The sequence below is a fragment of the Marmota flaviventris genome, chromosome 20 (assembly GCF_047511675.1).
Source record: "Marmota flaviventris isolate mMarFla1 chromosome 20, mMarFla1.hap1, whole genome shotgun sequence".
NCBI classification, from domain to species: Eukaryota; Metazoa; Chordata; class Mammalia; order Rodentia; family Sciuridae; genus Marmota; species Marmota flaviventris.
In genome coordinates, this window is record NC_092517.1 from 17,631,965 (window position 1) to 17,657,788 (window position 25,824).

Consider the following 25,824-nt stretch of genomic DNA (forward strand, 5'->3'; position numbering starts at 1 on the left):
CGTCCATAGGGGGCGGACACCGTGGCCCTGGGCTTGGGGTGAGCAGGACGTCGTGGTGGGAGGGTGTGGAGGAGGACCGTCAGGAGGAAGCGAGAGTTCTGCTCACCAGGCACATCTACTCCCTTATTTTCGACATTTGTGTACCTTATTATTTTTGAACGTCCCAAGTAGACACCGATTTCGTGTTATTTTTTCCCCCAATTAGAGAATCCCATTTTTTCCCCAAGTTTAACAGCTCTGTTGACCTAGAGTTTACAAACCTTGCGCTTCACCTATTTAAAACGTGAAATTCAGTGGATTTTAGTGTATTCACGGAGTTGTGTAGTCGTCACCAAGGTCTGATTGTAGGACGTGTTCCTCGTGCCTAAGAGAAACCCTGGAACCCTAGGAGCTGATCCCTGTTTCTCCCTCCCTCCTCCTGGGGCCATTGTCAATCTACTTTCTGTCTCCAAATGTTTGAGTCTGAACATTTCCTATAAGTGGAGTCATCACCGGTGGTGACTGTTTTTGTATTTATTTTCAAGGGTCATCTGTGTTGTGTAATATGTATCAGGATTTCTCTCCTTAAAAAAAAAAAATAAACAAAATAACCTGCTGAGTAACCTTCTGCTTTGTGGATATACCACAGTCTGTCTGTCTGTTCAGCCGCTGATGGACATTCATTTCCATTTTATGATATTGTAGATGATGCGTCAATGAACACTCACGGACAGGTCTTTGTGTGTGAGAGTCCCTGATGTTTTGGTTGGAGAGTTTAACACATTCACATTTATTATACTGCTTCTCACTTTGGGACTTATTTTCGTCACTTACTTTTACTGTTTTCTCCCCTCTCTACTTTCTTTCCTTTGGATCGACAGAGATGCATTGGTGGCCACAAGGTTATATGTTCTATTTTTGTTTTTACGATGGTCACCATTTAAGATTAGCTTGTTTTGCCTGTGTGTCCCTACCGACTCTTACACGCATCGGTATCCACACTTCTTCCTCACAAGCTAAACACTTGACTTTCTCTGTTCCTACCCTTCAGTTCTTTAAAATCACTCCTCCATTCTCCTGGCACCCAGCGTTGCTATGAAAAATCCAGTATCAGTCTTGTCTTCCCTTTGTGGCTTCTCTGGTCAATTTTCTAGAATGTTCTCACATCGTACAGAAAGGGATCTGCAGCCTGCGTCTCAGCCTGGCTTCTTCACCTGGTCATGGGTGAAGTGGGCTTTTGTAAGAGATCATCAGTCATCTTCCAAAGTCCTCTCACCCTGTTTTATACCCCCACCACAGAGAAGGAGAGCTCTAGTTGCTTGGCTGACGTATTTGGCCTTTTCAGTTCACGTTTTAGAGTCATTCTAATAGGTGTCTAGCGCGACCTCATCTGTGGCTTCAATCTACATTTCCCCCAAGGATGATAATATCGGGCATCTCATCCTGTGCTTCTTTTTGACATCTCTACAGCGTCTTTTGCAAAATGTGCAGATATTTAGTCCATTTTTTTTTTAACTGAGTTGTCTTTTTGCATGGCAAGCATTCTCAACCTGCTGTGGAAATTCATTTTTCTCCCAGTTTGTGATGCGCTTCTGTGATTTTCTTAAAGGTGTTTTAGTTTTTTTTCTATCTTCCAGTTTTTCAATTTTTTTTTTTTACTTGATGGAACTTTTATTTATATGTGGTGCTGAGGATCGAACCCAGTGCCTCCCACATGCTCAGCAAACGCTCTGCCACGGAGCCCCAACCCCAGCCCTCTTCATTTTTAAAGATTTTCCTAGGAAATCTCTCTCCCTTAATATCACAAATATTTTTGCCAATATTTTCTTTAAAAGTTTTATACTTTTGACTCTTAGGTTCCGTTCTCTGACCCATCTGGAGTTCATTACTGTGAATGACCTTGGTAAAGATCCATTCTACTCATTCTCTCTGCCCATAGAACCTTCTAGAACTTCCAGCACATCCTGGAGAAAAGGCCACCTCGCTCCCTTAGTTGGACAAACGAACCTTTGCCCTTTGGTCACCCCCAAACCCGCTTCCTCTTGGTTTTTAGCTCCTGAGGATTTTTCTTCCTTCCTTGTGAGTCCTGCTGGGCCACGGGGAGGTGGGGTGGGCTCAGCGTCATCCACTATTTCTGTGTTTTATGACAGGACGGGGTTTGGGGCCCTGGGACCTGCACTATGGCCCTGTGGCCCAGCTCCACCTCTGCACGGCAGGATGGAGTGGGAGACTGGATGTGGCACCAGGGACCCCCGATACTGCTGTGTGCCGTCTGGTCTACCTTTCTTGGGGTTTTATTCTCCTTTTTTTTATAAAGTGAGGAGTCACAAGATCCCAGGGTTTCCTTCTTGTTTTAATTTTCTGATGCAGAGTCGATTGGTGGGCAGCCTTCCCCTCTCCTGGTCATTTCCAAGGGACCAGGTGGCTCCTGACCATCTTGTGCACCTCCCAACGCAGGCTGACCATGGGGGCCGTGAGTCTTCGGATGCCACTCCTTCCCTGCCGGCACAGAGAATGCCCAAGTCTTCCTCATAAATCCCACCCTTCATTCCCCCCAGGAGTCTTCCTGAAAATGGAGTCAGAGAGGCAAATGGGCTGCTCATGGCAGGCAGAGATGGGTGGTTAACTGGTAGGGGCTTCCTGGGTCTCCTCACTGGGGTGAATCCACCCGATTCCACAGTGCTGTGATCGATTGGTGATGTCTGCAAGGGATGTGGGAGAGGTGGCCCGCCCGAGTGCCATGCACTTCCACTAGATTCCTTTGAGTCAGGCCGTCTTGGGGAGGATGGGAGGGGGCTTGAAGGGGGACAAAACCAGTTCTTTTTGTTGACAAGACTTTATCTATCACTCCGGTCATTAGCATCGTGCCTGGTTTGTGGGGGATGCTGTTGAGGGGTAAAGTCTCCTCTCTCTCCATCCACAGAGAAGAGGGACTCCCCTTCTCGCCTCCTCCCCAGGGGACAATCTGATCATGTATCTCTGGACATTCGCTGGGTCCCTTTGGCTGGTGGGAGGCGTCCCCACTCACAGGTGGCTCTTTTGCCCCTTTTCATGTGGCAAGAGCCGTGGGGAGGGAACAGGCCCTGACCCCATGGGCCCAGGCAGCTGCAGACATACACACAGAGATGGCCTGGGCACCCAGGTGGGCACCACGGCTCCGGGGACATCCAGGGAGGCAGGTGAGCAGCTTCACTCCAGGCTCTGGCTGTGCCAGGTTCCATCCCCCCTGTCCCCAGGGTCCTGGCCCAGGGGACAAAGGACACCTTTGGAACTTTCTTCCCCTGGCCTTCATCAGCGGTCCTTGCTCTTGGGATGGGAGGAGGAGACCGTGGCTCTGGACAAGACAGCGGCCAACTCTCGTCCATCTCTGGGGGGACAAATGTCTGATTCAGATAAAAACCAAGCCTCAGAAAGTTCAGGTTGAAAAAAGCATCTATTGCAGAGGACGCCCTAGAAAGTTCGCCCCCCGGGGGTCGGGGCCTGATGCTCTGGGCTCAGAGGACCCTGGGGAGTCCTGGCTCCTGGGAAAGAGCTCAGGGGAGCCCAGCCCAGCCCAGAGCTGCCCACCTGGGGCTGCGGGTGGCCAGCCCTCTCAGGGACATGGGACAAGGCGGCTCTGCAGGGGGACCCAGGTCTGGGGGGCCCCTTGGTGCTTCTGAGGGTGCCCCAGCCTCCACGGAGGCCCAGGTGGCCAGTCTGCAGAGGCCGGCTGAATGGCGTGAGCCTGCCCAGGGGCCACCAGCTCTGCTCTGTGCACACACCAGGACTTCCCGGGGCGCCTGTCACCCCTTCCTCTGGCTCCTCAGCCCCCGCTCTCGGCCCCCCAATGCCCTCCAGCCCCCGTCCTCTTGTCCCCTCTCCCCTCGTCCCCTCCTCTCCTGGTCACCCCCTCCCTTCTCACGTCCCCTCCTCTTTCCACCTGGGCCAGGACCCGCGCCCTTTCCCACCCACAGAAGGGGCAGAGGACCCAGGCGGGTCCCATCGGATGCTCCTGGGGTGACCCTATGGTCCAGCAGGTGGCCCTCCTGTCTCCAGGGGATGGGACCCTCCGATTCTTCAGAGGCCACAGAGGAAGCGTGGGCTGGGGACAGCGGGTGACCCAGGCTTGGCCTGGCCAGGGCTGGGGGCCCGTCTGAGCCAGGCTGCCCCGTCCCCGGGCCTCACCCACAGGCTGAAGGCACGTTTCTTTATTGAAGGGGGCGGGCGGGGCGGGGTGCGGGCAGGGGCGTCCACGGCCACCGGGGCTCCTGTCACTTCTTGCTGGACTGCTTCTTCCTGCTGCCCCTTCTGGGTTTGGGGGGAGGAGGTGGCTCCACTTCAGGATCTTTGGGCCTAAATATCAAAACACAAAGGCATGGTGGGCACGGGGGGGGGGGCAGAGCCCAGGACCTGGCTGGGCCTGGGCTGGGGGGGCTGCGGCCATCGGGGTGTCGCTCCCTGGGGAAGGGGACGGTGACACCTGTGGCCTTCCCACCTCTCCTGCTCCTCCTTCCCTCCTTCCTGGGACGCGGTCCTGCAGGACCCACGGTCTCGCTTTCCCTGCCTTTGCCTCTGGATTCCCGAACTTTCTGTAGGGCCCAGCAGGTGCCGGGCAGGGACACAGGGGACGGTCTCCTCCTTTCTGAGACCAAAGGGGTCATGCTGCAAAGTCTACCCCAGAGCAATGCTGGCAGCTCTAGGGAGCCTCTGGCCGCCCGGCTGGACACAGTGGGCCACGGCTAGGGACAGACCCGTGCCTGGGGAGCAGTGGCCACGCAAGGCCAAAGTCCTGTGGTGGCCGCGCGGCCGGTGGCAGAGCCAGGGACCCCCCGCTGCAAGCTGTGCCTATTTGCTGGCCCCAAGCCACAATGGTCACCTACTTCACGTCAACCGGGGAAGCGATCTCCTTGTCCACCCTGTCTCCCAGGGCCAGCGAGGAGACGCTTCCTTCGAGATCCCCTGACGCGGCCTTCTTAGCTGGCTCAGAATCTTCCAGGCTTGGGATAATGGCTGAAACGCTGCAGGGCAGGGGACACGGGGGGACAGAGCTGGGCGGGGCAGAGGGAGAGAGAAGTCAGCCTTGGATCAAGGGGACCACCCTGGGGACCCACAGCCAGCTCAGGGCCGGGTCCCCAGGCTTCTGTTAGAGGCCACACTGCCTCTGGCTCATGTGCTGGCCACACCTGGACACCCAACAGGGACCACAGGAAACATGGCCACCGGGCAGAGGGGACTAACCTCGAAATGCCCAGTGGTGGGGCTCAAAGTGCCCCCCACCCAATAATGTGCTCAAGTCTGCACCTTCTCGATTTTTTGTGACGTTATTTGAAAACAGAATCACTGCAGAGATTAGTTAGTGGAGGTGAAGTCCCCACACACCTGGTGTCAGGTGGTTCTGTAGTGTCGAGGGAAGGGTGGCATCATGCCACCCCAAGCCAAGGAACTACCAATACATTTCTGTTGCCGAGGCCACTCGGTGTGGAGACCTGGCGTCAGACTGTTTGGGGCTACTGTAACAAAACACCACAGACCGGGTATTGTTATAAACCACAGAAGGGTGTCTTGAGATGTGTTTCTCACAGTCCCAGATCAAGGCTCTGGGAGACTCAGTGTCTGCGGAGGACACTCCTCCTGATGGCAGCTTCTCGCCGTGCCCTCACACGGTGGAAGGGGCAGTCGTGTCCTCTGGGGTCTCTTACACAAGGGCACTAATCCCACTCAAGGGAGCACCACCCTCATGACCTGATCACCTCCCCGATGGCTCCTCTTCCCAACATCACTCAGTTGGAGGTGAGAATGTCAACGTGGGAACTTGGGAAGGGGGTGGAGACAGACATTCAGACCACAGCACCTTGTTACAGTCACTGGAGGAAACTCACGGGCGTGGGTGCCCCTCACCTTTACACCCCACCTCATGGCTTTGCAGCCAGGTGCTGCCTGTGTTTCTGACCTCAGGAGGTTTCTGAGCATCACAGGAGCCACGAGCAGCAGGCTGCTCAGGGGTCTTTGTGACTGGCCATTTGCTCAGTGACTTGTCACGTGGTCATGATTATTCATTTGGAAGGAGCCTGTCATCTGGTGGGTAATGACGCTGGGTGAGACCTGGGGGGCTCTGGGGGTAGGTGGCACCTATGCCTAAGACTCAATGAGGTGTCACAGTCATCCCCACTGAGGCTGGCGGGGGGACGCAGGAGGACCAGGGCCGGGCCTATCCCACAAAAGCTCAGAGCCAGAGACAGTGAGGTGGGGACTGTTTAAATCTCTCTCTTTTGTTCTTAAAAAGGAGGTGAAGGAATAAAAAGTGACTTGCTCAAGTGGGGGCCTCTAACACGACTTCAAGGGCCCTAGAAAAAGGTTAAACAGAGAAACATGAAAACCATGTCACAGCCGGGCGCAGTGGCACCCGCGTGTCACCCTAGCAACTTGGGAGGCCCAGGCAGGAGGATGGCGAGTTCAAAGTCAGCCTCAGCAAAAGCGAGGCTCTGAGCAACTCAGGGAGACCCTGTCTCTAAATAAAATACAAAATTGGGCTGGGGACGGGGCTCCGTGGCCGAGTGTCCCTGAGTTCAATCCCTGGTGCGAAAAACAACATCCCCAAACAAAAACAAGGTCACAGAATCTGGGCATATTGTCACTATCTGCACTTAGCAAACTAGCGCACCCCTTGCCCCCTCCCTCCCCACCCCAGGCCCACCATACAAAGTCAGTGACTCTTGTAGACCCCTCAAAGGCCACCTGCAGCCCTTAGAGAAGATAAAGGCGTCTGTGCCCGTGGCTGGGCCCGAGTGCCGACATCCAGCCCCTGCTATTCTGAGGGAAGGATGGGGACACACAGGAGCAGGGGCAGGCTGGGGGTCCGCCAGGGCCCCTGTCCCACAGAGCTCCAGCCTTGGGGGTGGGGAGGAGGTCCCTGGGGCCTGTGGTTGGTGTCAGATCCTTAGGGAGCAGAGAAGAGAGACCGAGAGAAGCCCTGACCACCCACCTGGGCATTGCACTCATTTACCCGTCCATCCGTCCGTCCATCCATCCCCATATTTACACTCAAGGAAGAATATGCACACCAGGCCCTGAGCCTACAGTCCTGCCAAGGCCTGAAATAGCCCCTCCTGGGCACTGGCCTCCTCTCCGGCCTCCCTGCCTCCAGCCTCACCCCTGGATGCCCAAGATGGCATCTTCCTTAACCTGGTCTTGTTTCCCTCTCTTGGAAGCAGTCTAAGGTTCCCTGACGTCCGCAGGGGGACACCCAGTGCCCTGGCATGACACATGGATCGAGGCCCCGACTGACCACCACGGTCACCAGCTCCACGTGGCAGCTCTTGCTAACTCCACGGCTCGCTGTGGCAATGTCACGAGCCCCGGTGACAAGGAGGGTGTGAGACGGTTCCCTGAGCCTGTGTGGCGCCCGCTCTCCATGCATGAGGCCAGCCCTCGGGTCCTGGGTCCCTAGGGACTGTGTCCAGGGGCTCTCGCCCTCAGAGAAAGGGTCTTGCTAAGTGGCTCAGGCTGGCCTCCAACATGCGATCCTCCTGCCTCAGCCTCCTGGGTCACTAGGATGACAGGTGTGCGTCACCAGGCCCAGATTAAGGGACACCCCTGCCCTGATGTGTGTGTCACCCGGGGTGGGGGCAACTGGCTCAGAGCCGGGTCAGCTCCCCCCTGGACTCTCTGACACCTCGTCACAGGGCCTGGGCCCTGACGTCCCCTCCTCTCCCTGATGGCCCAGCCCAGGACCCTCAGTACCACAAGGGGATGTCACAGGTCACTCTGCCGGTCCTCATGGGGCCAGCGGGCCCAGGCCCAGCACTGCCCAGGGCCAAGACCACAAAAGAAGCGTATCCCTACCCCAGGGTCTGACTGTCCAGCAGGGAGACAGACGGACGGCCATTACACTCAGCTCCCAGGCCCAGGGAGACCAGCCTTTCAGAGGGGCCAGCAGAGGGCCAGGTGACAGGGACAGAGCCAAGGCTCCCAGGGCCCCAGTGCAGACCCCCCATGGCATCTGCCACAGCCTGCCACTCTGTCACGGCCCAGGCACACTCAGGCAGGGGACAGTCCCCGGCTGGGCTCAGGCCACCTGCACCTGTCTCGAGAGTCCCCTCCTGGGTGGCTGCTCTCTGCCTGTCCCTCCCTGTGCGCGTCCCCTGCACCTCATCCTCACCAGGGTGGGGTGGGGCAGGGAGGGGACAGGCACGGATCACGGGGACACACTCCATGTGGCTGGCCCTCCCCACAGAGGGGGGCAGGGGAAGGGCAGCCACTGGGCACCCCCAGGTGTCCAAGCTCCCTGGGTCCCCCCAGCTGGGACCCTGGGAAGAGCGGGGGTGACAGCTTGGCCCCTGCAGTGCTGGTGCTTAAGGGCCCAGGCAGAGGCGCGGACCTGGCATGGCCTGTCCCCGAGGGTCTCCCTGCCCGCTTGGTAAGGACAGGGTGAGGGGCCCGGCCAGGCAGGGGACAGGGGCTGGGGTCCTCCACCTACCCCCTGTCAGCCTGGGCGGCTGCGCTGCGGGCTCAGAGGGGCGCCCGGGTGGAGGTGCCGACACCCCAGGAGGCCTTCTGGGAGGAGGGGTCTTTTGGGCTGGGGCTCCAGGCTGTGGGGGGACAGAGACGGAGACGGCACAGGTCGGTGGGGAGGCGGGCCAGGCAGGGGCGGCCAGGGCGAGAAGAGGCCTGGAGTGACCCTGGCCCAAAAGGGCGTCACAAAACTGATCGTCGTGACCATCCGTGTTGGTCTTTGGTGGCCCTGGAGGCTGAAGCCAGGCCTGTGCGTGGCGCAGCTCCCCGCCCCTGAGCCACACCCTCACCCCCTTAATCCCTGTCAATATGTACGGTCGGCATTTGGGGGGTACTAGGCATGGGACCCAGGGGACGCTTCACCACCGAGCCACACCCCCAGCCCTTCGTATTTTTTTTATTTTGAGACAGGGCCTTGCTAAGTTGCGGAGGCTGGCCTCCAACTTGCGATCCTCCTGCCTCAGCCTCCCGAGCTGCGGGGATTGCAGGTGTGGGCCACCGCGCCCGGCACTCTGTATGAGTTTCAGTACACGGTGGGAGCTGTGCTCAGGGCTCTAGAACATTTTCATCCTGGAAAACGGAAACTCTGCTCCCATTAAGCTCATTCTCTTGCCCCTGAGCCCTTGACCTTGGCCGTTCTACTTTGTCTCCATGAACTCGTGACTCCAGGAGCCTCAGACACGGTACAGTCACACACGGTGTCAGTCTTTCTGTGGCTGCTTGCTCCTCTCTTTGGGTCTTTGGCTCAGCCAAGGTGAAGAAGGTCAAGGTCAAGGTCAAGCATCCTTGAGTTGCTCAGAAACTGAAGGAGTGATGTGGCTTTGAAGCTGGGAGATGGGGTGGACGCCACGGGAGGAAGAAGCCACCTATCACTGGAGCTATTCAGGGGCGGGTGACCACGGCTCCTGGGCGTCAGTGGACACTCTGTCGTCCAGCCCTTCCTCACTCTGCCTGCCCCTTGTCCCCTGGGATAAATATCGGTCCTCTGTCACCGGTCAGTAAATGTTTCTCCATAAAACACTTCTTAAAAAACATAAGACACAAGGGAGGGAGATGGGGATCCTGTACACGGAGGTCACCGGCACAGAGAGGCCGGTCTGCTGGCTCGCACAGCGACCATGTGCAGAGAGACTGCTGCCCACTCTGCAGGAAAGGCTGTCCCCTGGTGTCCCAGCGCTCTGGCCTGCAGGGGTCTGGGGACTCCTGGTGGCCTACAGGGCATCCCCAGACCCTCCCAGCCCCTGGTCCACCCACTCCTCTCTGCTTGCCAGGAGCCAGTCTGCCTGCCACCTCCCTGGACCTCACCAGACCCCTTGCTTCCGTCAGGTCCTCACGGACCCTGCCCATATTGTCCCCGTGGCCGGGTCCTCCAAGGAGAGAGAAGCTGCCCAGCCCAGTGGCCACCCAGCCTCTCCTGACCCCTCTGCTCACCTCTCTACGTCGACCCTCCTGACCTGTCCCCAAGGATAAGGTTTCAAGACTCTTCCCAACACTCCTGTGCAAAGCCAGACGGAACAAGGGCACCCTCTGGGGCACCGTGACACTCTTGCCCCCTTCCTGCTGCCACCAAAAACAGGGACAAGGAAAAAAGCCTACGCCGCTTCCAAACAGACCCAGGTCTCTTCCTTGAACATTGTCACCGACGACTGGCTCAGTCTACAAAGGTGGACCCCGCGGATGGGCAGGGCTGACTTATCTAGGAGACACGGTTCCCACCAAGGGACAGCGAGGGCCTCCCAGAGCCTCAAGTACAAAGCCGTCGGCCTGTGTCCCTCTGGAATCAGGGGACCTAAAAGGCCCAGCAGGCCCTGACTGCCAAGGCCACAGCCCGTCAACCTCCCGAGGCTGAAGGTGGACATTTGCTCTTCCTCTCAGGCCACACTTAGCAGCTGAGCCCAGGGGAAACCTTGATTCAGCCGTGCCTCCCCCAGAAGCCGCCACCCCTCAGTGAGGGTCACCAAGCTCTGCACACAGGCTGCCTGCTCGGAGGGGCGCAGCCAAGCCCAGGGGAACGCAGCCCGCCCTGCCCGCGGCCACCAAGCACCTCACTGGACATGGCCGTCTGAGTTCCTGCCTGAACCACAGTGACCCATCCTGTTCGTAAGGACACTGTGCCATCTCACCCAGTGTCTCCGGAACCCAGACAATTCAGGCACGTCAGGCAGTACCAACCTAGTCACCCAGCTGGCGGGGATCAGCAGAAGGTGGGACGCCTTGAAAACCTGTCTAAACCTTTGACACGGTTTCCCCCATCGACAGGTAGGATCTAGTTCCCCTGCCTCGACTGTGGGCTGGCCCCAGGGACTCCGTGCGGTGGGACGTGTGAGGCCATAAGACTTAAGAGGCCAAGTCGTCAAAGGGGAGACGGCGTCCCTCCTGCTGGGAACCCAGCCGCCATGTTGTGAGGAAGCCCAGGCCGCCCGGGGAGGCAATGTAAGGACAGAAGCCCAAAGGGACCCCCAGGCCCCTGAGCGAGCAAGGCCTGGGGGTGATGCAGCCCCCCAGCTTCTGGATGAAACTGCACAGCAGATCCCCTGCCTAGCCCAGCCCCGTCAGCTCCAGGACTGTGAGAGATCAATACCACAAAGCTTCAGAGAGAGGCCACAGGTCCCGGTGTCATAGGGCAACGTCTCCTTATAAAGACGTCCTTCTCTGTTTCTCTACGCACCTCAGAGGCCGTTCTAGAATCAGGTGAGTCCTCCTGTACACACTCGCAAGACTCTGCCTCTTTCCTCTCTTAAGAACCTTGACCATCTCTGGGTCTCTGTTTGGTTTGTCTAGTTTTCTGATTCTTTGCCCAGAATTCCTCAAAAAAGTTATCGAAAACTGTCGTAAGCTCACCGGCCAGTCCTGTCTGAAGCCCTGGACTCCCCACAGATGAGGAGACCATGATGACTACTTAACAGTGACCTCATCCCTGACAGAGGCAGCTCTCAGGAAAGGCTGACTGGGTCATGCCCACAACCTGACACGTGACAATGCCACACAGCTCTGTCCCACTGCCCCCGACCCACTTGAGACCCCGCGGCCCTTTCCTATTAACAGCGGAACCCAGATTGAGCCATGTCTCTTGATAAGTGTTTCCTGGCACCCCCCCTGCCGCAGTCTGATATCTGTGTCCCCGTCCACAAGTTCACACGTTGAAACTGTCACGGCCAAGGTGATGGCACCAGGAGGCGGGGCCTGTGATACCTGTGCAGGTCAGGTATCATGAATGGGAGTGGTACCCTTGAAAGAGGTCCACGGGGTGAAGGTACGGGGCTGCTTTGTACCTTCTACCATGGAAGGACACGGGAGGAAAGGGCCACCTGTGAGGAGCCGGCCCCCATGAGACACCAAGTCAGCAGGTGCCTTGTTTTTGGACTTGGCCTTTAAACCTGAGAAACTTTTGTTGTTTATAAGCCTCCCGCTGTACGGGAATTTTGTTATAGTATCCACACAGACTAAGGTGCCCGCTCCTCGTGGCCACGTGGTCTTCTTCTGAGCGTCTCTGAACACGGCTTTGCCCGTGGCTGGCATCTGAGAGGAGCCCTGGCTTGTCTTGGGCCTGGGCCTTCCCCTCCCTCACTCCCCTCTCTGCCTCTGGAACATTCTAGAACACTCTGAGCCTCGTCTTCCCTTCTCCCTGTGATTCCCCACAACTGGTCTCCAAGGACCTCTGAGTCCTCTCCTTCCTTGTCTTGGGTGACAGGGACTCAGTCGCTCTTCTCCCTGCCCCTTCAGCCTCTGCCCTCCTCATGTCCACAGGCGCTTCCTCATCTTGCCTCCTCTACTGAGCATGCCCAGATGGCGGGGTCACTACCGAGCATGCCCAGATGGCGGGGTCACTACCGAGCATGCCCAGATGGCGGGGTCACTACTGAGCATGCCCAGATGGCGGGGTCACTACTGAGCATGCCCAGATGGCGGGGTCACTACTGAGCATGCCCAGATGGCGGGGTCACTACTGAGCATGCCCAGATGGCGGGGTCACTACCGAGCATGCCCAGATGGCGGGGTCACTGTGTGACCGCCACGGTTCCTCCCGGGATGGGATCCCCGCAGCCTCCTCAGGGTCAGGCAGCTCATTTCCTTGGGGTGAAGGTGGCATCAAGTCAAAACCCTGCAGGACAAGGCTGTGTGCTCCGTGAGCCAAGAAATGACCAGAGGTCACCTCAGCAGACCCAGGCCCGGCAGGTGCTCGATCAGGTGGCATCACCTGGTTGCAAGCCTGAGCTCAGGAGCCTGGGGCCACACTTGAGCCAGGCTGCCCTCTGCAAGGACCTGAGCCTGCTCTACGCATGACCCGTGTCCACTCGGCAAACCAAGCAGCAGCAGGGCTACAGGTGCCAAATGGAGGCTGAGGCAGGAGGATCGTGAGCCCAAGGCCAGCCTCAGCAACTTAGCGAGGCCCTAAGCAACTCAGCGAGACCCTTGAGACTCAGGTCTCAAGATGGACCTGTCTGGGGGTTCCTGGGGGATCAGCTGCGGCTCCCAGGCCTGGTCGGAATGGGGTCTCTGCTCTACGGCAAAAGTCACCACCGACAACTAAACATTTGGCACATGCTGTTCCAGTCTCTGAGAATGCTGTTCCCCGTGGCACATAAGGTGCCTTGGGGTGAGTCAAAATGGGGTGAGGCAGGTGGGACAGGAGGCGGGGCTGCAGCTGGGGGTCCTGCCGGACGAGCCCCATCCTCAGGATCTCCGCAACAGACACGGGGACTATGCATCTGGCCCGAATCCCTCATCTCCAAGACAACCCTCTTGCCAACCTGCATCTCAAAGAAACTGACCACGTGCCCTGTCTCACCTGGCCACCTGGCCGTCTGCTCGCTCCTCTCCTGTCCCCTGCCAAGCCTCAGATGGCAGGTTCTGCCAGGTGGACCCCAAGCGCAGGCCACACTCCCCATCTCTGCCCTCCCCACTTCACCCCTTTGGCGGCCCCTCCCCCTCCCCAGGCCCCTCCCCCTGGCCTGGGTCCCCTGTACCTGAACTTGTAGTTGTCCGGCAGGAAGTAGCCCATCTTGCAGTCCTGCCGGGCCCGGAAGATCTGTTTGAGCAGGTTCTCCTTGCTGAAGCCGTAGCCGTTCAAAACGCGGCCTCCGAAGAGGAGCTTCCCCCCAGCAAACATCTGTGGGCAGTAGAGGACGTGGCCTCAGCCACCTGCCTGGGAGGTGGCCTGAGCCTGGCCTTGGCCTCCCCCTTGCTTGGCCTTTAGCCTCTGCTGGGCCAAGCTGCTCAAATGCTGCTGGACCCTCCCAGGTCCCTGGGGCCAGGACGGGGTCTTCTGATCCGAGGTCCACTCACCTGCCCAGGGCCATTTGTCCCCTCTGCTGCTAACCCACTTACTGGGATGTGGCTTATCGCTCATCCCATAGAATGGGGTCCCTTTTGCGGTTAACCAGAAAGGCAGGACCCCGAAGTAAAGAGACCGCGAGACCCAGACACCCGGGGGAGGTGGCACAGGACCCAGCGGGTGGCAGGAGATGCAGACGAGCAGTCAGGGTGACACGGGGGAGTCTCTCAGGGGCGCTTTCTGAGTTGCAATGACGCACTGTTCGTGGCATCAAGTGATGTGGAAACAGAGGAAGAGAAGTGGATTCCCTGGGTGAAGGGCCACCCATCCCTTGGTCTCTTGGGGTGGGGGACACGGGGGATCAGCCTAGGGCCCCGCCCGGCTCTGTGTGCCTGGTGACACAGGTCAGTCCTGCTCTCTGATCCCCAGGGAAGACCCAGAGTGGAGGGCAGGGAGCTGGCCGTCCCTCCCCAGGCCCCGCTCACCAGGATCATGCCCGGGACCACAGCGAACCTCTTCGCCAGCAGGGCCGGGCTCTTCTGCAGGGGACCGTGCAGGTCGTAACGCAGCAGGCGGTAGGGGTCGTGGCGACACTGCAGAGAGACAGGCTTCACAGTCACCCCATGCCAACGGGATGCACCGGGGTCACCCCTTCTGGCCCCGAGGAGGCCCCTGGGTCTGCGTGGCGCCCTCTACAGGTCAGCACTGGGATAGCTGCCCACTGGCCTGGCCCTCCCTAGCCTGGCCCTCCTGAGTGGCCCTGCAGAGCCCTGAGAGGGGCACTGTGCCCCTGGTGGCCCTGCATCCAGGCTGATGAGTCCACACTCCATGGCACCAAGGATGTCCCCACCTGTCCCCCAGGGCTGTCCCTCCCCCACTCCTTCCGGTGGTCCAGTCCCGCCCCAGCACCTGAACTGAACCCAGAGCTCTAGGTAGGGCCAGGTCCCTGGATGGGCACAGAGCAGGGTCTCAATGAATAGTCCCTGAGCCAGGGCCGTAGCACGTGCCTGTAATCCCAGCAGTTTGGGAGGCTGAGGCAGGAGGATTGAAAGTTGGAGGCCAGCCTTGAAACTTAGCAAAGCCTGAGACAACTTGGTGAGATCCTCTCTCTAAAGAAAATGTAAAAAAGGGGGCTGGGGGGCTGGGGATGTGGCTCAAGAGGTAGAACGCCCTCTTAGCACATGTGAGGCGCTGGGTTCGATCCTCAGCACCACATAAAAATAAAAAAATGAATAAAGACATTGTGTCCAACTACAACTAAAAAATAAATATTAAAAAAAAAATTTGTGGGGAGAGGATACTCGGGATTGAACCCCGGGAATCTCTACCTCAGAGCCACACCCCAGGTCCTTCATTTTTATTTCAAGACAGGGCTTTGCTAAATTGCTGAGGCTGGCCTCCAACTTGTGATCCTCCTGCCTCGGCCTCCTGAGCCACTGCTGGGATGACAGGAGTGAGACCCTCTGTATGGCTCCTTAAAGTCCCCTTTAGGCTTCATCGTCAATGAATTCAGACTTGGACAGCAGTTTACACCTGAGCCAAAACCCAACCCTCTTGCCCAAATCCCACACATCCTGGGAGGCACTTGCTGGAATCCAGGAGGTGACTGGTTCAGGGCCCTGGGCACTGATAGCTCTCCTGTCACGGCCCTCATGGGGCCTGCTGGGGCTGCCAGAAGCGTCTGCAGGGCCTGGCTTGTGTCTGAGTGGACAGCAGGTACCTCGGGCCTGGCAGAGTCCTAGCCACAGTGGAACAGAGGGCAGAGGGAGGGACGTGCAAAGGCCCTGAGGAAGAGAAGGGGTGTGGCCTCTGCGCCGGAGGTTCAGCGGGTCCTAGCACTGCGGGGGCTTCCTCTGGCCTCTGGGGTCTCCTCGCTGGGCCCAAACCAACCTGGATGCAGGGCGAGGCGCGGCCCCGCTGCTCGTGGTCGTACAGGGTGTCCAGCACCCACTGCAGCTGCGCCGTGCTGCCCGGGCTCTGGCTGGAGACGATCCCGAACACCAGCACTTGGCTGGGGTCGCGGGGTGCCGACAGGAAGCGCTCCAGCTCCACGTCGGACACCAGGGGGGCCTTCACCATGCACCTGCAGCCGGCCCGGATGTCCTCTCTGCGCAGCAGCTTCCGCAGCATCAGGGGGCAGTCGGAGGGCGAGGCCGCCCACCGCGTGGGGCTGTGCACCTCTTTGGCCATCTTCCCCCTGCGGCAGGAGCATGGCAGAGGGGTCCTCAGGGGGCCGCTGGCACGCCCCTGCCCCAGCTGAGCTGCCCATGAACAAGGGCCCGCTGTGGGGGCTGGGCTGCGGGCGGGGTCCACTCTGGCCTCACCAGCCAGCTGTGCTCGGCCTCAGAGGCCCCCCGTCTCCCTGCGCCTCCCTTTCCTGGGGACCAACGAGGTGGGTGACTCTCTCCCACACCCCAAGGCCGGCTGCGGGCTCTGCAGGCCCGTCCCCTTGGCAGTCAAGACAGACCCTGAGCTGGCCTCTTTCCCTGACCTCCACTGACGTCAATGGTCTCAGCCTCCTTTTTGTTTGGTTTGGGGTACCGGGGGTGGAACCCAGGACCGCACCATGGTAGGCAAGGGCCCTATCACTGAGCCACGTCCCCAGGCCTTGGAATTTTACTTTGAGACAGGGCCTCACTGAGTTGCCCAGCCTGGCCTCCAAACTTGCGATCCTCCTGCCTCAGCCTCTAGAGTCTCTGGATGACAGCGTGCTCCACTGCGCTGGATCAAGCGTCCTCCTTGCTCAAGTCCCTCTTAGAGGGGCGTGTGCTTTCCCCCGGGGCCTCTCTGCACTCCATCCTCCATTCAGTGTGCCCTGTTAAACCCCAAGTCGCATGGTGCCTCTACTCTCTGAAACCCTACAGGGGACTTTCTTTCTTTTTACAGAGTAAAAGCCAAAGTTCCCACCATGCCTGGGTGGTCGCGAGGTGGCTGCTGAGCATGGGGGAGACCCCGGGTTCCATCCCCAGCGCCCAATCATTCAAGAAATCCCCAAATAGATAAAATGTAAAAGCCTATCTCATGTTTAGGGACCTTCCCATCTTCCACCAGGATGAGTCCCAAAGGATCAAGGCTTTAAACCCAAGAGAGTTCAGCTACGGAGTGACCCTGGGAGAGGTAGAGAGGTAGGAGGACTTGTCTCTGATTCCGCAGTGGGGACACCTTTTATAAGTGGGACTCCAAAATCCGGGCGTCCTCACAGGGAAGGGCTGCTCAGTCCAACTCCCCGACAGGGAAATGGAAATAACCCCCCCAAAATCCTGTGGAGCAAGTAAAAGACACTCAAAGCAAAAGACGAATAGGAGATGGGGGGCATCCTGAAGTGCCCCCACACGTGGTGGCTCATTGCTCTGCTCTGTGAAGGCCGCTAAATGGATAAGAGCCACTTGACGTCCAGCCAGACGTGGACGGGGGCAGCTGACACCCGAGCACATCAGCTAAGAGGTGCAGAAGCTGTTTTTGAAATTTTAGGAAGAGGGTGAGTAGAGCCACCCAGACCCTCATGAGACCGAAATTAATTCAGCAAAAAACCCTGTCGACCCCCATTTATCAGAGCTCTGGAATGGAATTTAAAAAAAAAAAATCCTAACAACCATCAGGCAAGTAAACTGCTAAATACTGGAAAGAGGACACTGTGACATTTTGACTTCCTCCTCTGCCACCGACAGCCCCCAGGTTGGGGGATCTGTGGGCAGGACAGTCCATGTTCCTGGCCCAGCCTGCGGGTCCCATAGGGCAGGGGTGGTGGCTCAGAGGTAGAGCGCTTGCCTGGCATGTGTGAGGCCCTGGGTTCCATCCTCAGCACCACACAAAAATAAATAAAATAAAGGTCCATTGACAACTAAAAAACTATTTAAAATAATCTGGTTTCTGCCAGGTGGGCACAGGGGCACACGCCTGTCATCATCCCAACGGCTCAGGAGGCTGAGGCAGGAGGATCATGAGTCAAGGCCAGCCTCCAAAACTCAGCGAGGCCCTAAGCAGCTCAGCGAGACCCTTGAGACCGAGGTGTCAAGACGGGCCTTTCACTGAGTCTTTTGGGGCAGAAAAGGCCCCTGGGAAGTGCTCATGGGAACGTCTAAAGACCAAGACCTGAGACTCAGCCTCTTGGTGTAAGAGAAGCAGATGGAGCAAAGGACACACCAAAAGTTCTAGGAATAAAGAGGCCAGGGAAGGAGGTGTAGAGTGGACCCAGGCCTCGAAGCTCTCTCGTATATGGAAGGATCTAGATGCCAGGTCTGGGACCATGTTTGTGGTTCTTCTTTTGTTAGGGGGGTGGGGGTGGTAACTTGAGGTTTGACCCAGGGACACTCAACCCCTGAGCCCCCTCCCCAGCCCTTGTTGTCTTTTAATTCAGAGACAGGGTCTTGCTGAGCTGCTTAGGGCCTTGCTGAGTTGCGGAGGCTGGCTTTGACTCATGATCCTCCTGCCTCAGCCTCCTGAGCCGTTGGGATGACAGGCGTCCAGCACTTTCTAGATCTCTCTTCCCCTAGCCGCTCTCCCTGGGCTCTGGCCCGGGCAGGAGAACTGTGCACCGCGCCCAGGTCAGCTCCTGCCCTCTCCCAGCCTGGGGTTCAGCTCCAGGAGGGAAGGACGCAGCACTTAGCTCCCATCATGTCCTCCCTGCCCGTCCCAGACGCCTCAGGGGAAGGGTCAGCCCACCTGGACGTGATGGAGGCCCTGGCGTGGACTCTGGTGCCCTTCTTCCGGGAGGGGCTCATGGAAATAGACTCTGCATCCTCCTTTATAGACTCTTCGACAAGGGAATCTGGCCGGGCCGACTGGGAGCGGGAGAGGATGTCGGCCATGTGGGAACTGGACTTGAAGGCCTTTTCCAGGTGAGACCCGGACTTCAGCCTCACCCGGCCGATGTCGGAGTCCTCCCTCTTGGCGGGGTACTCGATGGTGAACAGACCTGGTAATAAGAGATGCTGCTGTCACGTTTCATCACAGATGGGCCACCTTGGTCCCTGCTCCTGGCCCCACCCAGTGGAACGCCCTTCTGCTCACCCCGCCCCTGCTTGTCCACGTCTAGAGATTCTCGGGCCCCAACCGAAGCCCAGCCAGCGATCAGCCTAAGAATGGCTGCCTCTCCCTCCTTCCCCCCACTTTCCCCAAGGGGCCTGGGTTGGCCCCAGCAGCCAACACAGAGCTTGGGTCCACAGTCAGTTCCTGGATCATGCTGTTCCAGGCTCTGAGAATGCTGTTCCCTGTGCCTCAAGATAGAAGTCCATCTACTTTCTTTGAATGTTCTTTTTTTTTTTTTTTTTGGAATAGGGGATTGAACTCAGGGGCACTTAACCTCTGAGCCCCATCCCCAGCCCTTTGTTGGCATTTTATTTAGAGACAGGGTCTCGCTGAGTTGCTCAGGGCCTCCATGAGTTGCTGAGGCTGGCTTGGAACTTGCGAGCCTCCTGCTTCAGCCTCCCGAGTCACTGAGATTACAGGTGTGGGCCACGGCTTGTTCTTTTACACTGTACTTGGTACATGACAGTTGTACCTCATGGTGAGATTCCTTGTGACCTGTGTGTCCAGGCACACAACAGGACGGTATACTTTATATCCTCGTCTTGCTTTCCCTACTAGATTGGAAAATTCGGAGGCCAAGGGCCTCTGTTTCTCCATTCCCTTACCCAAGGACTTAGTGAATGAGTGGACTCGGAATAGACAGATGACCCAGGACAGGGCTCCCTCCCTCTGAGGACCCCTGGGGTGACCGGAAGGGAACCATAGCAGGTGTGAAGAGCCCCAGAGCCCCAAGGAGGGTGGGTCGCATTCTGCTGGGGGGGGGGGGCAAGGCAGACTGCCCCTCAGGACAAACGGACTAGGTCTCTGGAGACAAAGAGAAAGTCCCTGGAGAGGCCCCTCCATGCCCGGTCAGGGGTGACATGGAGCAGGGCTCAGCGTCCCCAGTTTCCGGGCCCCCCGGCAGGAGGGGACAGCTGAGGTTTGGAAGGGTGCCCTTGGGCCTAACAGGGACAGCTGGGGAGGGGACATCTTTCTCTCTTCTGTTGAGACCTTCCCACAAGGAGAGGGGAACAGGAGCTGCAGACAGATGACGGGTTAAGATGGGTCACCAAGCTGAAGGGGGGACACAGGTGTGTACGTGGGGACCAGAGGGACACGGAACGATGACGAGGGGCCTGGGAATAAGACACTGACGTGGAGACGTTGGAGACACAGGCCACGTCCACCGATCTCGGGCAGATACCCATCACAGCTGGAACCCAGGGTCACACCCAAACGGGGCCTGACCCCTGCTGCCCAGGTCCCCACATAGGAGGGGGCGGTGAGGAGCTCAGTCCCCACCCGGTGGCCGCCCGCTGCCCTCACCTGCAGCCAGCAGGATGGAGTTCATGAACTGGGTCACCGTCTTCTGGAACCTCCTCTGGATCTCCACCAGGGCCCGGGTCAGCTTTGACACCTTGTCGTCCGAGCCCCCGATCCTGCGGGGCGGCTGCAGGGAGGCGAAGGGCAGGGGTCGTGGCCACCTGTCCCCCTCCGCCTGCAGCACCCCTCTCGCCCTCTCCCTCCCGTGACCTCCTGCGCCTCGGCCCAGACCTGAGCAGACCTCCCCACCCTGAAGGGCTTCCCCCGATTCCCCTGGGCCTCGCTGTCCTGGGCCTGGACTCCCGACATGCTCTCCACGCAGCCACAGGGCAGATGTCTGCCCTTTGTGAAGACACGAGGGGTGTTGCAGCCCGTCTCCCCCAGACCCTGCGAGCTTCTAACTGCTAAGTAGTTGAGGCTGACTGTCCCCTAAAGGCCCATGTCATAAAAGTGTGGCTCTTAGCGTGGAGTGGAGCCTTTAAGAGGTGGGGCTTAGCGGGAGGACTTTAGGTCATTGGGGGCGGGCCCTTGTTGAGGTGGTCTGAGGGACTCCAGCCCTTTCCTCTTTTTCTTTTCCTTCCTGGCCATGAGTTCAGTGGTTCTGTCCCACCACATGCCCCTGCCAGGGCACACTGCCTTGCCACAGGCCCCCATCAACAGAGCATCATGAACCGGAACTTCCAACACTGTGAGCAAAAAATAACCTTTCTTCTTTATAAGTTGATTATCTCAGGGGGTTTGTTACAGTGATGGTCTCTGGGTCTCGGTGCCTATCACACAGAAGGAGCTCAGTAAATGCTGTCCGTGAAGTGTGGCACTTTTGCTGCCTGTTGTCCTGTGCGGTGGGAGAATACTGGCTGCCACCAGGTCCCAGATGAGAACTTGTCATCGACCAAGGTTACAGAGACTGACTGGTCACTGGGGGGCACAAAGGCCCAGGCCTTTTGCCTCGATTCTGCAGGGTCACTGCGGCCAACTCCCAGGAGTCCCAGATGAACTCCTGCACACCTATCTCCATTCCAGGGGCTGTTTCCCAGGGAAGCCAACCCCAGACTTGCTCTGGACATCGGGGGCAGCTCCAAGCAGCTGCAGCTTCCAGACTGAGGCCCGGCTGGGCCTGATGTCTTCTCCCAGCAGCCCTCCTGATTTCCTCAGCCAACGGCAACTGCTCTCAGCTAAACCTCCACATCCATCCACTCCTGTCTGCCTGGCGTCTTGTTCGTTTTTGGCTTCCTTTGTCCCTATACTTGGCCGGCTCCTGGTGGGCAGGACCAACGCTTTCTATGTTCCTCATTTAACAGTGTGGGAGTGGGAGGCTGAGGCAGGAGGATCGAGAGTTGGAGGCCAGCCTCAGCAACTCAGGGAGACCCTGTCTCTGAATAAAACAGAAAAAGGGCTGGGGACGGGGCTCAGTGTTAAGAGCCCCTGGGAACCCCAGGGACTCCCCAGTCTGGTGGAGGTGACAATGAAGGATGCCATGTTGGAGCTGTCACTGCTGGGGGGAGGGGTTGCTGAGAAGGAGACACAGACTGGATCTGGAGGGGCCCAAGTGGCAGAGGGTCCTCGTATTTTGTCCAGCGTCCCTTCTCCTCCTCCTGGTCAAAGCACCCTGATTTGCCTTTGGGAAAACATTCTGCCTCGTCTCTCACCCCAGTGGTTCATGTGAAGCTGATGTCACACCCTGACCCTGAGGATAGTATGACACTCAAGTGTGGCCCGCTGGGGCAGCACACGGGGGACACTTCAGTCACGGGCAGCCATCAGAGCTGCTGAACAGTGATGCTGTTGCTTACTCTCCTCCTTCTCGCTCTCTGAGGTCCTGGGACTGAACCAGGGCCTCACGGTCACTGGGCATGACGTTGGCACTTCCGCTGGAGCACTTGGGATGCCACTGCGGGTAGGATAAGAGCTCAGAGTTGCTTCTGGCCATTAGGAGAGAAACTATGAGACTAGATCTGACCCAGACGAAAGCAGAACCAAGGGAGGGGAACGCCTCATGGACTCTCGGGAGGGCCTGGATCCAGCCGTGCCTGAAGCCGCCCATCAGCAGACTTCTCAAGTTCCCTGAGCCGACACGTTCTTCTGTCATGGTTAAGCCCATCCACGTTGGATTCTGCCACTGACAAGTGACAGACACCTGATACCAAAAGTCCACTAAGGACAAGAAGGTGGTACTAAGGTTAAGCGGTGAGTGATAGTAGAGTGACACACAGGACCTTGCCGGGGAGAGTGGTGGGCAGTGGGAGCCAAGACCCTGGGACGGGAAGTGGCAGGTCACGGCGACAGGCCCCGGGGTCGGGGCTCCTCGCGTGGCTCTGCCTTACCCGTTTCTCTGGCGTGGTCCTGTGGGGACAGGTTCTGGCCGACACAGTGAGCGTCACCGTCTCGTTCAGGGAGGTGAAGGTGACCACGACGGAGTCCTGCCCCAGCATCGTCAGCTTCATCTGCTCGTTCACCTGCAGACGAGGAGGGTGGCGCTCAGAGGTCCCGGCCTGCGCTGTCCCTCGCACCCCGTCCTGAGGCCCAGGGTCCCTCTGGGCTCAGCTGAAGGCTCTGAGACCTTCCTGGAGCTTGGGCGGATCCAGCAGGAGGCGGGGGAAGTCCAGCAGCTGAGGCCCCCAGCCCCAGGGTGACCAGCTGGAGTCCAGCCAGGTTGGCCTGGGACAGCTGGGATCAGAAGGTAGCCCTCTGTCCCTGGACGGGCAGCTGGGCTACTCAGTACCCAGACACCAGGTCGGACTGTGAGTCTTGTCCTGCAGCAATCAGAAGGTGACACGACGGGTAGAGCCAGAAAGCCACCCCCCCAGGTGGGTGGGCAGACGAGGAACCCAGGGGGGCTGAGCCATGGCTGCTCCCCCATCCCCCTAGAGTCACTAAGTGCCATTCTTTACCCCAAGAGGGAGCCAAAGATGGTGGGAAGGGACAGGAGCTCTTTTTCACCACTTTCAAAGACAAGGGCTTGCTTCTGGCCAGCCCCAGAGAGGGGCTCAGAGAGGGCGAGCTACCCTCCTAACGACACACAGCTGACTGGGAACTCAGTAGCCCAGGACTCCCAGCTGCCTGCAGTCAGCAAGCCACTCTCTGAATTGCCTCTCTGAATCGCAAACCCTTCAACATGAAGCAGTTGAGAGGCTACTTTCAGGTTCAATCGAGATGCTTAAAAATGGTGCCAGTGGCCTCGTGAGCCACACAGGTCCCCCGTCCAGGAGAGATGTCAAGGGCTCTGGGAGAGTGGCAGAGTGTGATCATCCCACAGGGGCCCTTCCCAGGTCCTGGAGGGCCCTGCTCCTGCCCGTCTTCAGTGTCCCTCCCCTGCACACACCCGGGACTCCTCTGGACGAGGACACTCTCTTTTGGCCCCTTCCATTTCCTTCCTCTGACTCCGTCAGGGGCCCAGCTGTCCACGCCCCACTGATCGCCGCACCCCTCATATCTCACCCATCACCCCCCATTTCTCACCCGAGGTCACGATCGGGAGGCAAACGGACCCATCTAAAGCCATCTGGGTTCCCCGATTCTCTGGGAAGCTTCTCGGTCCCCACTCACCCCCCTTCATGAATAACTCTGTCCTCCTCTCCCCGTCCCCACAGTCTGGGCCTGGAGACCATTAAGTCCTTTGAATGAAAGGGCCTCTTATAAAGAGAAAGAAAAGTGCTGCCTACACTTGGAATCCCTCAGCTCTCCCCTGGTCCATGCGTGGCCTGGCCCTCTCCTGCCAGGTCCCCATGCAAAAGCTGGCCTGAGACTCCTGTCCTTTCAAAGCCGACAGCTGGCTGAGCGCGGTGGCCCACACCTCTAATCCCAGTGAGCTGGAGGCTGAGGCAGGAGGATTGCGAGTTGAAGGCCAGCCTAGGCATTGAGTGAGGCCATAAAGCGCAGCAAGACCCCAGATCTAAGGGAAAAAATGGAATAAGGAGGGGCTGGGGCTGAGGCCCCGTGTGGAGCACCCGGCTTCAGTGGCCCGAGCAAAACACCAAGACCAACCAGTGGAGCTGAGCCAGGCTCTCGCAGGCTGACCCTCCCGTGGGCGGCCATGAACTTGAAGGAGAAGAGCCCCAAAGAGTGAACATGAGGCAGGGGATTCTGGGGACGAGGGCGGGAGAGTCTGTGTTCCCCAGCCCTGGCCCTGAAGGCGGGTCACGGCCACGGCCAAGGCCACGGCCAAACACTACCATCTCTCCTGGCACGAAGACCTGAGGGCTGAGCGGCTGCCTGCTGAGCTGACAGGGGCCAAGGCTTGCTGTGTGAGTGTCACCCAGGTCACCACCAGTCACCATGACCACAGCAGCAGGCTCAGAAGAGACCATGGGATCCCAGGGATTTCACATATGACATCTGCCATGTCACCTGAACTCCAGAAGGACTCCAGGGGCAATCTGGTACTGGACTCAATCCCAGTACCCCCAAAAGGAGGAGGAGGAGGAGGGGGAGGGGAGGGGAGAAGGGGGAGGGGAAGGAGGAGGAGGAGGAGGAGGAGGAGGAGGAGGAAAAGGAAGAGGAGGAGGAGGGGAGGGGAGGGGAGGAGGGGGAGGGGAAGGAGGAGGAGGAGGAGATGGAGGAGGAGGAGGAGGAAAAGGAAGAGGAGGAGGAGGGGGAGGGGAGGGGAGAAGGGGGAGGGGAGGGGAGGAGGAGGGGAGGAGGAGGGGAGGAGGAGGGGGAGGAGGAGGGGGAGGAGGAGGGGGAGGGGAAGGAGAAGGAGGAGGAGGAAAAGGAAGAGGAGGGGGAGGGGAGGGGAGAAGGGGGAGGGGAGGGGAGGAGGAGGGGGAGGAGGAGGGGGAGGGGAAGGAGAAGGAGGAGGAAGAAAAGGAATAGGAGGAGGAGGGGGAGGGGAGAAGGGGGAGGAGAGGGGAGGAGGGGGAGGGGGAGAGGAAGGAGGGGGAAGGGGAGGGGGAGGGGGAAGGGAGGGGGAGGGGGAGGGGAGGAAGACTTAGATGATTCCCCCAGAGGGGACCTGGGGGTTTTCAGGGAGGAACCAGGGACCCCCGAAATGGTCAATATCTGGGTAAATACAAAGGCTCCGAGACAGCATGCACCGTCCCCAGCCTGACACCCATACCTCTTCCTCTCTCCGCCTACTGCGTCATACTAAGCACCTGGGTCCCTCCTTTCATTCACAAAAAGCTTGGGAACTCTTTTCTACTTGTAGTATTCAGGGTTGAAACCAGGGGGCGCTCTATCACTGGGCTGCACCCAGAGCCTTTGTATTTTATTCTGATTGGGTCTGGCTAAACTGCGGAGGCTGGCCTTAAATTCAACATCCTCCTGCCTCAGCCTCTCAAGCTGCTGGGATCAGAGGCGTGTGCCCCCGTGCCTGGCAAAGCAATTGGGAGCTCTTGAAGACTTAGGACTTAGGCTGCCTGCCCTCAAGCCATTTGCGGTCTCCGTGGAGACAAGGTTTTCACGAGGCTATGGAGACTTAAACGTGATGACCACGTGATAGTCCACCCTAGACTGAATAGGAGGAACCCAGCTGGGCACTGGCCACACTCTGGAGAAGGCGACCAAAGTGCCCACCTCATGACAGACCTGCGGAGTCAGAGCCTCCTGGAGGCCGAGCCTCGGATCTGCATTTCAGTCAAAGCCCAAAGGTGACTGTGAAATGCAGAGCCAAGGACCCGGTCACGACACAACTAACTGCAGAGGGCCTCGTCCCTGCTGGGCACTGTGAGGAGACACTCGGCATGGGCTGGGGTGCCTGCCCCTGATTGGTGACCCCTAACTAGGGGGATTTTGTCCCTGGAGGCAAATTG

General features: G+C 58.5%; 1 protein-coding gene across 1 annotated transcript in view; it reads right to left on the minus strand.

Moving 5' to 3' along the window:
• Positions 1-4,229: 4,229 nt before the first annotated feature.
• Positions 4,230-25,824, minus strand: part of C20H3orf20 (chromosome 20 C3orf20 homolog) — a 43,168-nt gene continuing 21,573 nt past the window's right edge. The window contains exons 8-15 of the mRNA XM_027931774.2: positions 22,399-22,530; positions 20,078-20,201; positions 18,407-18,659; positions 15,635-15,941; positions 14,230-14,337; positions 13,437-13,579; positions 4,839-4,976; positions 4,230-4,311 (exon numbers count right to left, since the gene is read on the minus strand). Of these exons, the coding sequence (XP_027787575.2) occupies positions 4,230-4,311; positions 4,839-4,976; positions 13,437-13,579; positions 14,230-14,337; positions 15,635-15,941; positions 18,407-18,659; positions 20,078-20,201; positions 22,399-22,530 (1,287 nt within the window). The remainder of the gene's footprint in view (positions 4,312-4,838; positions 4,977-13,436; positions 13,580-14,229; positions 14,338-15,634; positions 15,942-18,406; positions 18,660-20,077; positions 20,202-22,398; positions 22,531-25,824) is intronic.